The sequence below is a fragment of the Miscanthus floridulus genome, chromosome 2 (assembly GCF_019320115.1).
Source record: "Miscanthus floridulus cultivar M001 chromosome 2, ASM1932011v1, whole genome shotgun sequence".
Classification (NCBI taxonomy): domain Eukaryota; kingdom Viridiplantae; phylum Streptophyta; class Magnoliopsida; order Poales; family Poaceae; genus Miscanthus; species Miscanthus floridulus.
Window position 1 is genome coordinate 4,210,214 of NC_089581.1, and position 14,068 is coordinate 4,224,281.

The 14,068-nt window shown below is 44.9% G+C and overlaps 2 protein-coding genes and 1 pseudogene across 2 annotated transcripts; all 3 read left to right on the top strand.

The window, feature by feature from the left end:
- Positions 1-1,552: 1,552 nt before the first annotated feature.
- On the top strand, positions 1,553-5,409 carry LOC136537701 (nucleobase-ascorbate transporter 6-like). Its single transcript, XM_066529660.1, has 14 exons — positions 1,553-1,853; positions 2,014-2,111; positions 2,242-2,418; positions 2,511-2,611; positions 2,703-2,778; positions 2,877-2,936; positions 3,034-3,218; positions 3,363-3,459; positions 3,560-3,646; positions 3,746-3,804; positions 3,909-4,000; positions 4,204-4,281; positions 4,377-4,537; positions 4,820-5,409. Exons 1-14 carry the CDS (start codon positions 1,754-1,756, stop codon positions 5,036-5,038), a joined length of 1,590 nt encoding a protein of 529 aa, XP_066385757.1. The 5' UTR covers positions 1,553-1,753; the 3' UTR covers positions 5,039-5,409.
- Positions 5,410-6,237: 828 nt separating this feature from the next.
- On the top strand, positions 6,238-9,666 carry LOC136537702 (uncharacterized). The gene is made up of 2 exons (XM_066529661.1): positions 6,238-6,732; positions 9,422-9,666. Exon 1 carries the CDS (start codon positions 6,358-6,360, stop codon positions 6,724-6,726), a length of 369 nt encoding a protein of 122 aa, XP_066385758.1. The 5' UTR covers positions 6,238-6,357; the 3' UTR covers positions 6,727-6,732; positions 9,422-9,666.
- A 2,726-nt stretch (positions 9,667-12,392) lies between these two features.
- Positions 12,393-13,492, top strand: LOC136535985 (ras-related protein Rab11C-like; annotated as a pseudogene).
- The last annotated feature ends 576 nt before the right edge of the window (positions 13,493-14,068 follow it).

A 14,068-nucleotide genomic window follows, 5' to 3' on the forward strand; every position in this document is an offset into this window, starting at 1 on the left:
GTTGTGATTGATAATGAGTTTATGCATATGTTCGCAAAAAGCTTAGCCCAAGAAACGCGTGGGTTAAGTGGTTGACATTATATAAGCATGGTGCTTAGATATTATTTACCTGTGAATGCATTCTGCACTCTAGGTCATATGGTAGATCGCTGATGTGACACTCCCGTTGAGTTTTTTTTGTAGTCCACTTTCCGTTTGTAGAGCAAGTAGAACACGGTTGCGAAGGGAGACAAGCTCTATTCTTGATCTTTCTTAGTAATGTTCCTTATACATAGATCCAAAATTAATTATGTTATAGATGAGAGTGTATATATTTAGGTGTACAAAATACGTAGCACTACTGTAGCACAGAGCCGGAGAAGCTCGAAATCGTGGCTTCTCCGGCTCCTCCTCTCCCCAGTTCATTTTCTGCCTCGATTTTCGAAACAGCTCATGTGACAGTGTTGCTACAGTGCATCTACGGTGTCGCGAGACGAGGAGCTGGAGCCCTCGAGAGCTGCGCCAAAGAGGGCCTTTGTATCGCGGGGGCGTGGCTAGCGAGTGAGCCCAAGACATCAAACAAGGGGCGTGGCTAGCGAGTGAGCCCAAGACATCAAACAAGGGCGTTGTAGCCTGGGCCCACGGGCCACCCTATCAAACAGCACCTTCGTTCCTTGCAGCTGCAGCTGCAGTTGGGGCTGGGAGAAACGCCAGGAGGACGGACACCTGCATGCAGCAGGCGTATTGATTGTGCTTCTGAAAACAGCAACATGCACTCACCGCCCGCGAGGCCCGCAACAAACACAACGAAACTGGTGAAACCGGCGTGCGTGTGCGTGTGCGGCCAACGGCCATGCACCCATGCCATGCGGGGGTGTTTTTTTTGAACGTACCGCACGCCGCGGGGAGGACGACACGACAGGCGTGGCCGCGTGGGGAATTATGGCCGTAGCAAGGGCGTGTTTAGTTCCGAAAATTTTTGGCTTTTGGCTACTGTAGCACTTTCGTTGTTATTTGGCAAAAATTGTCCAATTATGGACTATTTAGGCTTAAAAGATTCGTCTCGCAATTTCTCGATGAACTGTGCAATTGGTTTTTTTTTTCGTCTACATTTAATACTCCATGCATGTGCCGCAAGATTCGATGTGACAGGAAATCTTGAAAATTTTTGGTTTTTGGGTTGGAACTAAACGGGGCCTAACTCGGCACCTACGCGGAGGCCGGAGGCAAAGGGTACCACCGCGCTGCTCACTCCCTGTGCATGCAGAGCTCTACCCAGTACCCCCGGCGGCCGCCGTACGGGTACAGAGGAGCTAGTGTGGTGAGGATCACGTGGAGCGGGCAGGAGGACGACGACGGAGTGGAGACCCGGTTTGACGCGGCCCGGCCGCGGGTGCCTCTGCTCGGCCGCGGGACGGTGGGAGAATATTTTACTGCTCGGCCGCGGGGAAGCCGTTGGATGTGCGTGGCACGGTGGCAGTGGCAGCCGGCCAGCCGCTGCGTACGTGAGTCACCGCGGAGTCATCAGTGCGCTGCCTCGTGCCTGCGCCTGCGCCTCCCCACTCACGGGGCACCGCACCGTCTGCTTCAAATCGCGCGTCGCCACGACCACCACGAGGGCACCCTCGGCAGCTCTCACTCCTCACACTAGCTCCTCTGCAGCTCACTCGCTAAGCCCCCTCCCGTTCGGGCGTCCCACCTCCCACGAAAAGCGGAGAGACAGAGAGAGGGAGAGAGAGGAGGGAGAAGCGGCAAACGTACTACAGCTCCTGAGATGGCGGCGCCGGCGCCGAAGCAAGAGGAGCTGCAGCCGCACGCCGTCAGGGACCAGCTGCCCTCCGTCTCCTACTGCCTCACCAGCCCGCCCCCATGGCGTAGGCCCTTCCTTCCTTCCTTCCTTCCCCCCGTTACCTCCCATCTCCTCCTCCGCCCCGTCTGTCCTCGCCGCCGCCGCCGCCGCCGCCTGCGCGCGTTGCTTCCTGGATCTCTCTCTCGGGCTCGCGACTGACGCCGTCTCCCTTGTTTGCAATGCAGCGGAGGCCGTCCTCCTCGGCTTCCAGCACTACCTCGTCATGCTCGGCACCACCGTCATCATCCCCACCGCGCTCGTCCCCCAGATGGGCGGCGGCAATGTACGTCCCCCCCGAGACCCCGACTCTCTCCTCTCTCTTCTCTCTTCTCTCTTCTCTGTGTGTGTGTCCGCCGCCGCCCGCCAGAGCCTGACACGAAAGCTCGCCGCTTTCTATCTTTTTTCTCGCACAGGAGGAGAAGGCGCGGGTGGTGCAGACGCTGCTGTTCGTGGCCGGGATCAACACGCTGATCCAGAGCTTCCTCGGCACGCGCCTCCCCGCCGTCATGGGGGCCTCCTACACCTTCGTCGCGCCCACCATCTCCATCATCCTCGCCGGCCGCTACAGCGGCATTGCCGATCCCCACGAGGTGCGCCTCCTCGCCTTCCTGTCCTGCCCGGTTCCAAGTCCAACGGAGGCTGCCTGGCTTACCGATAGCACGGATTAATCTCTTTGCTGCAGAAATTCGTGCGCATCATGCGGGGCACGCAAGGCGCGCTCATAGTGGCCTCCACCCTCCAAATCATCATGGGCTTCAGTGGCCTTTGGCGCATTGTCGTCAGGTTCGTCTCCTGCTCTCGCCGCCCCCCTCGTGTGTTCAGGTCCCAGTGTACCTCCTCTGATCCCATCTGTCTGTGCTTACTCCTGTTGCAGGCTGCTGAGCCCGCTGTCTGCTGCTCCCTTGGTTGCCCTCGTCGGATTCGGGCTCTATGAACTGGGGTTTCCAAGTGTATGTCTCTCTACATGTACTACATTTTCCCTATATTATACCTGCATGATGTATTTAGCAACAGTGAGATAGTAACATGAATTTATTTTACCCTGCAGGTTGCCAAATGTGTAGAGATTGGTCTTCCACAGATTTTACTGCTTGTGGCACTTTCTCAGGTAGTAGGATGCATCCGGAATTCCTGTTGTGTGATTTTAACCAAAACGGTTGCTGGATCCTTGAGAACAATGTACAATTTCTGTTTCTCTTTTGCAGTACATACCACATCTGGTCCCCTTGCTGAGTACTGCCTTTGAGCGGTTTGCTGTCATAATGTCCATTGCCCTCATCTGGCTTTATGCCTTCTTCCTGACGGTTGGCGGTGCCTATAAGAATGCTGCTCCCAAAACCCAATTCCACTGCCGCACTGATCGATCTGGGCTTGTTGGGGGCGCTCCATGGTAAATATAATCCATCCTTCTGCATGTTCTTTCCCAACCTAAGAGGCAGAGCTTTGTATGTTTTGTGTACTTATTCAGAATGTAACATCCTACAAAAAGCTCCATGGCTACTAGATTGATAGATTATTGATCTACAATTTGCAGGATAAGTGTACCTTATCCATTTCAGTGGGGAGCACCAACCTTTGATGCTGGTGAAGCTTTTGCTATGATGGCAGCTTCTTTTGTTGCTCTTGTGGAGGTATGTTATTTGGACAAACCCATGATATGTTAGCAGCTTTGTTATCCAAGATGGGACTGCATATCATCTTCAAGCTAATACTCCTTACTGCATGATGCAGTCCACTGGTGCATTTATTGCTGTTTCACGGTATGCCAGTGCAACACCATGCCCTCCTTCCGTCATGAGTCGTGGCATTGGGTGGCAGGTATCGTCCAAATTCCTTTATTTGCTGTTAGTGTATCTGAAATTTTGAATGACATCTGAGCATGACTTACCCAACTAATTTGTCTATGTGCCATTCCAGGGAGTTGGCATTTTGCTGGGTGGCTTATTTGGAACAGCTAATGGAACCTCTGTATCTGTGTAAGCAGATTCTAGATGGCTGCTGCAACTACTTTTTATAGTGTGATCATGTGATCTGAATACTATTCAACATTTGTCTGATTTTGAATATTGCTATGGAACAGCGAAAATGCTGGGCTGCTCGGTTTGACACGCGTTGGTAGTAGACGTGTTGTGCAGATTTCTGCTGGATTTATGATATTCTTCTCGATCCTTGGTACGGCTCATGCGTTTATGTGATCATGTATTCAACAGCTTTTGGCTGTAATACTTTGTGTTAAGTAGTTAAGGTTAACTTTAAGACTGGCTTGTTTAAGCTTGTTATCTGGACAGATACAATTGAACAATTCATACTATGCTCCTGCACTTCTAATGCTAATCAACTGTCTGTGATGGTAATGTTTTGTGATGCCTTTATAGGGAAATTTGGAGCTGTTTTTGCATCAATTCCTGGCCCAATAATCGCAGCTATATATTGTCTTCTCTTCGCATATGTTGGTACGTAGCACGAAGCAAATTTTAAAGTTTGCATCTTTTTAATATAGAATTGTTGAATTATTATGAAATGGCTATGTGTTCTCCTGTACAAACAGGTATGGCAGGTATTGGGTTCCTACAGTTCTGCAACCTGAATAGCTTCCAAACAAAATTCATCCTGGGATTCTCTTTGTTTATGGGTTTGTCCGTGCCACAATATTTCAATGAATACACTTCCGTCGCAGGCTTCGGTCCAGTACACACGCATGCAAGATGGGTAAGATCCAGTTCGAAACACATTTTGGTCTTTATACGATAAGAGCAATATGGTTTAATGTTTATAGACATCATGGTTCTGGTTCTACCTGCTACTTTGCACAGTGGAATTTGATATTGTTGCATTTGCATTGCATCGGTTTAAAGTTTATAGACATGGTTCTGTGACATTGTTTTCTGGTGTTATGTGCTTCTGAAATCACCTTCTAGTTCGTTTTACTGCTCATTTGGCACGCTGAAGAGCTGCAAACTAAGAGATGCTTTTCCTTGTGCTCATGTCCAGTTCAATGATATGATCAACGTGGTATTCTCCTCCAAGGCGTTTGTTGCCGGGGCTGTGGCGTATTTTCTGGACAACACCCTGCACAGGCGAGACGGCACCGTGAGGAAGGACCGGGGGCACCATTTCTGGGACAGGTTCAGGTCCTTCAAGACTGACCCGCGCAGCGAGGAGTTCTACTCCCTCCCATTCAACCTCAACAAGTTCTTCCCATCCTTCTGATCCTGCTGCTGGTAACTGAAAACGGAGAATGATGTTCGGTTAGGTTGTTGTGAATTGTGATTCTGGCAATGCCACGCCCAAGCGGCCATTTCTCCTACTTCTGTTGTACCACCCCTTGAGTTCTGAATCTTGTAGAGCTCGATGTAAACTAATCAGGAGTGGAGAAATTGCTTGGTTTTTTTGGATGTAAATTGGGTTTGGTTCTCGGATAGATCGATAGAATGAAAAGAGAACTGCTCCAGTAGTCCTCTTTCTGTAGATTAAGCTCCAGTGCTATTTCAGAGTAAACTAAGTCCTTGTTTAGTTCCTCCAAACTCCCAACTTTGACACTATGCAAAAAGAAGATTCCTCATCACATCAAACTTGCGGTACATGTATGGAGTACTAAATATAGATGAAATCAAAAATTAATTGCACAGTTTGTTGAACTTTGCGAGACGAATCTTTTGAGTCTAATTAGTCAATGTTTGGACACCACTGTGCAGATGCGGATTCCGGCCGAAACTAAACGCGGCATAATGCAAGTGCATGTGCAATCGTTGCAGATTTGCAGTGAGATACTGATACTGAGCATTTGCTATTAATTTCCAGAATCAGAAGAGATCGAGTGTGTCCGGTAAAGGACGATGGACTGCCAGCTCACAGTTCTTTAGGCCGGCACTGTCACATCATAATTTCTATATAACTGGTGTTTTGTCCTGCATCATCCTACGGGTTAGCAGTCGCAAATTGCACATCTTATTGATTCAATTTGCACTAGGCATGTACAAATTGATTCATGATGATGTATGTAAAAAAATTGCTGTGTGCGTAGTACAAAATTTAACTCAAAATTTACCTCGAAGACTACTGGATCCAACTTCTGTTATGATATTTTCTACCTGTTGCTGACTTGCAACAAATCTTTTAAACACATAATAGCTATCCATGCAACAAATCTAGTGGTGGTGGAGCCGAGCATGGGGAGAAGGTGGTGGAGAAGGGATGGGCATAAATCTATTAACCAAAATTAAAAAAAAAAAATCAATGATCAAACGGGCCACAGCTGAATGCGAAAATTGTGGCCATCCACCATACTCTTCCTACTCCGAGAGTGGTCTGAACCAAACAGGCCGATAGCCCTCTATCTCGGCCTTCTAGGCCCATATGATAGTCGCCTTCAAGGTTCAAGTTGGTGGACCTTGGAGTCAACCGGCCCAACCCTCTCAATCTCAGATCGCACGCCCCCGGCAGTCCTCGCCTAGGTTTAGGCTTCCGGCGGCCGCAGCCTCCAATCCACGCCACGAGCGAAAGGAGATCGCCGGAAGAGGGGCGCGGAGATGAGCGGGAGCGCGTTCAATGCGTTCAAGTCGCGGGTGCCGGTGGCGTGGAGTCCCCGGCTGTACATCACGCTGGTGCGGGGCCTCCCCGGGACGCGGCGCCTCCACCGCCGCACGCTCGAGGCCATGCGCCTCCGCCGCTGCCACCGCACCGTCGAGCACCGCACCACGCCGTCGCTCCTCGGGATGCTCACCCAGGTGAAGCGCCTCGTCGCCGTCGAGACCGAGGAGATGTACAACGCGCGGAAGCAGGCCGAGGCGGAGAGGCGCGCGCTCAGACCCCCGCTCGTCGTCTCCCACCGCCCGCCGCCGCCGACTCCGAAGCCGGCAGCAGCAGCCGCGGAGGGTGCCGCTGCCAATGCGCAGTAGCCTCTGGTAAGCTCCTCGAGTCCCGATCGTCCTGGTGTGGTCTGGTTTTCCATTTTGCCTGTTTGCCCTTCAAGCGTTTGATGCAATGCCTCAAGTCAGTGCGCCCTGAGGGGTTGTCAATATAAAATTCAGATGCTTATTTCTGATCCAACATTCTTACACAATGAAATGGCTTAGTTTTGCTTATAATGAAGAAGCGAGTGAAGGTTTTGCGGTTATTGCATTTCTGTGTTGAGTGCTTTATACCAGACATAGGTCCAATGTTTTCTGCTACTTCTTTACCTGGTAGATCATTATAAGTCGTTACTTAGTTCTCCATGTAACGAAATGGAGGGCGCAGCTCTAACCACATTACGGTGGATAGCTCTTAAAAGTGTTTGAAAATCAGAGTATTCAGCTAGTTTACTAGTTTAAACAGAAGTAAAAGCGGGATTAAATGAGCAGTGCAAACCTATCTCGTTATTAATGGTTAATAACACTGATTATGTTTTTATTTTTCACTTAGCAGGAACAATTAAAAATGACCAAGATCTTTCTAGGTGTTTGTGGTTAACACTGACAAAATAGCATCTAAGGAAAGGGCGTCATTGTGATTAAAATTAAGTTAAAAAACTATACAATTAGCCTGACCTATCAATTCTTGTTAACCTGAACAGCTAACTGGCTGTTTCGACTACCACATAAATACAAATTGATGTCAAGTTCTTAGCTGAAGAAATAAGATAACAGTACAAAACACATTAATCATTAGTGACAAGCATGGTTATGAAGGTGTAAGGCAAGGTGGGGTGACCCGCCCCCTTCCAGACACCTAGGCCTGCGGTGACGCGACACCACACATACATTCCAACCTACAGTGGAGCAGCAATGCAGCATAAACATACCTTGTTGCTGTAGCTGACACAGAGACATATATCACAATCTGTAAACTCTAATCAATGCAAAGATGAATAAACTAACTAAAGGCAGTAAAGCACAGCCACACATTTACACATAGCAGTGAAACACTATGGATCTATGGATATACAGCAGCAGACTTGCAGAGCACAAAACACAAGTGCTGGGCACCTAGCACTAGCAGTCTAGTACAAGCAGGCAGAGCAGTTCACAACTTCGCATCCAGGCACAAGCAGGTGCATCACAGCAGAGCAGGCACAAGCTGGAGGAGCAATGCACGTCCAAGCAACAACCATAAGAGGAGGGAGGCGGGTGGGAGAGAGAGAGATACCTGTGTGCCACGGCCCGTGAGCTTGTGACAACAGGCTGATAGGGATGGGAATTGGCAGAGCAGAGGAAGGATGCGTGAATCAGAGGTGCAAACTGATCGAGAAGAGGAACGAGGCATGAACCGAAAGGTGTCAATTAGTGAAGAGGATGCCAGGATGGAGGCACGAATTAAAGGCACAAATCGGTAGAGAAGAGGGAGGAATGAGTCAAAGGAGGGCCAAGGGAGGCAGCTGGATTCCGGCTAGGTGTGCTCCCTTCCCCCTGCTATGTCTATTGGCATGCAGGACATAGGGGAGAAGGACTACGGGGGTTGCAGTCGTGCGATTTCCCGCCAGTGCAACTCCAGTTGATCTCCCCAGCGCGCGAAACTCCCATGCCCCAGTGCATCGTCCCCTTTCAATTCATGTGTGGTGTCCGCCTCAGGTTGCTGGGTGCAAAAAGCCAAAAACGTCGCCACATTGTGCCTAGGCGAGGACTTTTGCTGTAAGACAGAATGACAGATGCCATATGATGAGTGGTTGTGGTGAGGCCGATGCCCAGACTGAAATCACGACTGAACGCCTAGGCGCCGACTTAAAATCCATGGTGATAGGTTGCATTGTGGGTTGAGCTGGCCCTTCTGAAGCAGGAACAGTGCATGGAAACAAACATAAAGTATTTATATCCTATTTTGCTTCAAAAGTTCTTTGTTGGATGAGCTATGCTGCACATGGTCACATATCACGCTGGATTTTCTTATGGTAGAAAATGGATGAGGGTGATCAACCTTGATGCTATGCCATATGACGTTAATGTACCCAGGGTAGACCAATTAATCTAGTCCTGAAATTCTCTTGGTTGTGTGTGTGATTTGCTATATCCAAGAAGCAGATATTCTGTTTAGATAAAAAATTATATAATGTAGATATATCAATTATTATTTCAAATTGTTTCTATACTAGCGAAAACTTGGCACCCTGCCTTGTGAGTACTCATCCAGGCTGGTCAATCCAGCCCCAGGTCCTCAGATTTGAATGCCTAAGAGCGCTGCCTGACCTCAACAATTTCCTAGGTCCTCGGATTTGAATCATGCTTTGAACTTTTAATTGATATTATGAGGAAAATTCCTACAGTGTTTTAACATGTTCCATTAACACAGTTATAGAATAATTTACCATTTCTATGCCATTGCCCATTGCTTTTCAAAATTGAACACCTGAAATGAATGCCATCACTGTCAGCTTAGCTGTCAAGTAAAGTGACACATGAAAAGACAACAGCTTTTTCGCGCGATGGTAAAATGATGGGGATTGCATAGAGGGCATCATTCTTGTAACTAATTATGTATATGGTAGCATGAGTTATTTTGTGATCTGGTTATGTTATTCGGCCCCTAATATTTGAGGGGATCAGTTTGACTGATGGTATAATGGGAACCCTGAATTATTGTTACTCAGTCCCTAATATTTTTCTCGTGGTTGTCTTGTAGGGCATCAGAAGCCTTTCATCAGAGTTCAGCAGCATAATAATTAACTTGCCTGTGTTTGGGTCTGCTGGTCTCCAGACGAACGCATTGGATCTTCTTGCTCAACAAGATCTAGCAACCGATATGATCTCAAGATCATTGTATGCTCTGACTTGCATTGGTCCTGTATTTTATATTGTTATATGGACTGAGGGAATGGTTTTCTAATGCTTTTGTCTAAAATAAAGTTCAGTGATTTGGTTTCATTACTAAATTTCCAGAAAATGTTCTTTAAGATGTGCAGGCTTCTTGTGTAATTGAACCAGAGGGTGCTAGCGTCTAAATCTGCTCAGTTATGGTTGTTGGCCAATGGCCATTAGCATAAGGTTTTATAACATTGCATGGGTTCTTGGAGTGAAAACATATTGATTGTAGTCTTGACGGAGTCGGTGCCCTGATCTGCGCCCACGGAACAAAGGAAATCAGGATATGGGAAATAATTAAGAAAAAAATTATTTGGTTGGGCTGCTTCAAGAATCAAGATCCATGCAATATTTAGAAAGAGGAACGAATCAAGATCCATTCAATATTTAGGGCCCCTTTAGAACACAGGAATTTCACAGGAATCGGTTTATTTTTCGCAGGAAAAACGTAGGAACGAGAAAAAATCCCGCGTTCCAAAGGGGGCCTTAGGAAGAGGAATGAATAAAGGGTAGACCAAAATCTACGGAAAGGCTACTTCGAACCCACGACCTGGTTGAGATAGCGCTCACCACTACACCAGGCAGGCCTTAGGAAGAGGAATGAATCCATGCGATATTTAGAAAGAGGAATGTTGGAGCACTTTTCGTCTTTTTGATAGATTATGAACCTCCTGCATAGGCAAATTTATCTTTCTTCAGTGGACTCAGCTAGTTTACATTCTGAATATACGAGGATGGTATGAACTCTTTATGCTGAATGTATTGCAGGCTATGGAGGCGCTGTCAATGCAGTGATACAATTTGCAGTTTTTAAGATGATTTCTCAAGGTTATTCATGTCGGCCTTCAGGGCAATCATACTAATTTTCTGCAGGTTATTCATGTTGGGCTTCAGGGCAATCTCCAAAAATAATGCAATTTTAGAACAGAAACATGTTAATATATGTTAAGTTTGACTAAATTTATATAAAAAATACTAATATTTATTGTACTAAAGAAGCACAATTAAATTTACCATGAATGATATATTATATTTATTTGATGTTTTAAATATTAATATAATATTTAAATTTGTATATTTAGCCAAACTTTAGAGTCCTTAACATCTAGAATTATTTTTTTAATACGAAGATAGTAAGTACAACTTCCAGCACAGATTGTACGTTGGTGCGTCTAGAAGAGCCACAAGAAGGGGCGCGGTCACATCCTGAAACAACGGCTCAAATCTACCCCAAACTGTTCAAGAGGTTGTTCAACTAGAAAGCTGGACCATTTCAAAGTTCAAAGTACTATTTTCAAAGGATTGTGACTGGCACATGATTTTGAGTCGCATGCATGACCTCGTCAACTACCATTCTACCAACCACTAACATTAAAAAAAACAAGTACAGGTACAATGGTACAAACCGCTTGTAACATGCAAACATGTGAGAATTCATTTATTTATTTGTCTATCATTTTCTCTTTTTACAGATTGTGAAACCATTTTCAGCCGACAGAAAACGTGACGATGTTTTACGTGTGAACGTCTTTCCTAATCATTTTATTTTACTTCACTAGACGCGTCAAAGACACTAAACCCGAGAGATTCGACACACTCAAAACTCCAAATTAAAGTTTTTCAAAAAAAAACTCCAAATTAAACTGAAATCAAAATCCTCTTATCGTTTATTCCTCTCTCGGTCCTAAAAAGATGCAACTTTTGCTTGAAAGAAGTCAAGTAATTTTAAATTTAACTAAATCTATATAAAAATAATAAAATTCATGATATTATATAAGTACTATTTAATTAATTATGAAATATAATAATATTTTAATAGTAAATCTAAAGTCTTGCTCGTATCCATAGAGCTAATAGTTACTTCTTCAATCAAAACAGGTCCAGCTAATAGTCTAGCTAATTGTTAGCTAAATACCTAGCTAACAACTATCTCATTATATCAGTTAGGCCAAACCAGCTAACAGCTAGTAGTTAGTTAGTATTAGCTAGCTAACCCAATAGATCCAAACAAGATCTTAATGAAGACATAAATATTGTTATTTTTATTAGATTTAATCAAATTTTAAAAAAAGTTTGATCAGCCTCACACCAAGAATTGTTTTTTTTGAGTGACCAAGTGTTTGAACTCTTTTTTGTCTGACGAGTGACGACCAAAAAAACTACCCTTGATTATTTTTACTTTTAACCCCCCAATGATTGAGAAATTATGAATTAACTATTCCCTTCCACTTGCCCACCTGGCCTTATGATGGCAATGGGTACCCGAGACCCAAAATCCGATGGGTTTTTACCCTATTAGGGCATGGGTGTGGATTAAAATCTTTACCCATGGGCATATTAATAGATAAAAAGTCTTGTCCATCGGGTATGCGGGTGTGGACGTGGTATTATATCATCTGAACCAGCAAACCCATGGGCATATATCCGATGGGTTTCTGTTATTTAAATATCTGTACTCGTCGTCACTCTTTAATTGACTGTTTTGTCTCATTATCCAATAACAAGCTCGAGCATGCTCTTGTTTGCTGATTGTCTTCTAATGTTTTAAGCTATAATAACGCTACAAAATTGGTTTAAATTCCTGTATTCAACTTTACCAGCATGGTTTTAATCCTAATTGAAAAAATGTTTTTATACTGCTGTTTTAGTTGTAGTTCTGCCATATATTGTTTTCGAGTTCAGTGATACATTGTCTGGTGTATTTACAAAGCATACGCAAGCATTGTGTTTGTCATCTGTGACTACAAATCAAACATGAAAGATAAAACTATCGCGTCTACCAGGGGTCACAAATGGTTTGTTCAACCTGGTATGAAAATGAGCAACTTGCTGAGAGCATGCAAGTGTTGTGGATCTAGACCAGGAATATTTCAATTTTCAGAGTAAGGAATTGTGTGGCATAATGGATTATCATGAGTTCATGATTGTGTTGTTACCATTAGTGGATTTGTTCCGTTACTTTAAAAAACAGGCCAAGGCCTGTTTTCTGAAGACATGTCCTTTCATTAATTAAATACATATAAGAAAGTTTGAGAGTTGTTTGGTTTTATTTTTTCTGTTTCTATTTATAGGTATTTTCATTATTTTCTTTCTGCTGATTTAATTAAGTTGTTTCTGGGATGTTTTCTGATTAAGTTTGGAACTGCATTACAGATTGAAGGGAAAACCATCAAAGCTCAGATATGGGATACTGCTGGGCAAGAGAGGTACCGTGCAATCACAAGTGCTTACTACAGAGGAGCTGTGGGTGCACTTTTAGTCTTATGACATCACGAAGAAGCAGACATTTGAAAACATACAGAGGTGGCTTCGTGAACTCCGTGACCATGCAGACTCCAACATCGTGATTATGATGGTTGGTAACAAGTCTGACCTTAACCACCTGAGGTCGGTTGCAGAGGAAGATGGCCAGGCATTAGCAGAGAAGAAAGGCCTATCCTTCCTCGAGACGTCCGCGCTTGAAGCTCTTTAATGTTGAGAAGGCGTTTCAGACCGTCCTCTTTGATATTCATCAAATTATAAGCAAGAAGGCACTTGCAGCCCAAGAGGCAGCAGGCAGTGGACCTCCAAGTCAAGGAACCACCATCAACATTGCAGATTCATCTGCCAACACGAAGAAAGGGTGCTGCTCTTCCTAGGTGCAAACAAAGACATGCTGCTGCCGCTGCAAAAAGAAAAATCTCATGGATCGTACAACACTTTAGGTGTTATGTAGGTGACTCCTTTTGGCCTGTAACTCTGGTGGGTTGTAATCACAATTCATACTTCTGCTAAGAAATTCTCCTCTCAGGTAGATATGATGTGTAGTTTCGAAATTTTGGTAGAGACCAATGTTTGGCAGACTTGCGTGGAGTCCAGCTTCGTGTTTTCTTTCAATGTTCTATCTTAATAGTCTTCTGCTGAAAAAACAAAATCAGATATTTCTTGTATTTCTAGTTGAGTTCGTTGTACTATCAGATATACTTCGATTTCTGTGCTAGAACATCCATCCGTTTTTGGCATTCCATTCTTACGAACTGATATGTTGTCCTTCATTGTTTTGGCCCTTGTGATGGTTCATCTTGTTTGCTTAATTGCAACGTTTGGCCCCCTCCCTTCTCACGTGAACCATACTCAAGTTTTTTCACATAACGCGTCATGATTGAATGATTTGAGTATGCGGTTCCTTGTTGCTCCATTCTGACAGAATCAGTTCTTCTCTATCAGCTTTAGCATAAATCATCTTTCCAGTTGCACTGCAAAGCTGCGCTGTCAGTAATGAGTGACCATGCATAAAATGTGCTATTACTCAACCTCATTTCAAACTGTTGATGTGTTCGTCTCTGGCTTTATATCCATATGTACCACTCTCATGATCTAATCTGATCCATTTCGTGACAATTTATGCTTTTCATGGAGATATTTTTCTTGAGAACCTTAATAAAGATAAGGCTAGCAATGCTCTAGCATTTTTTTGCTTTCTCCAAAG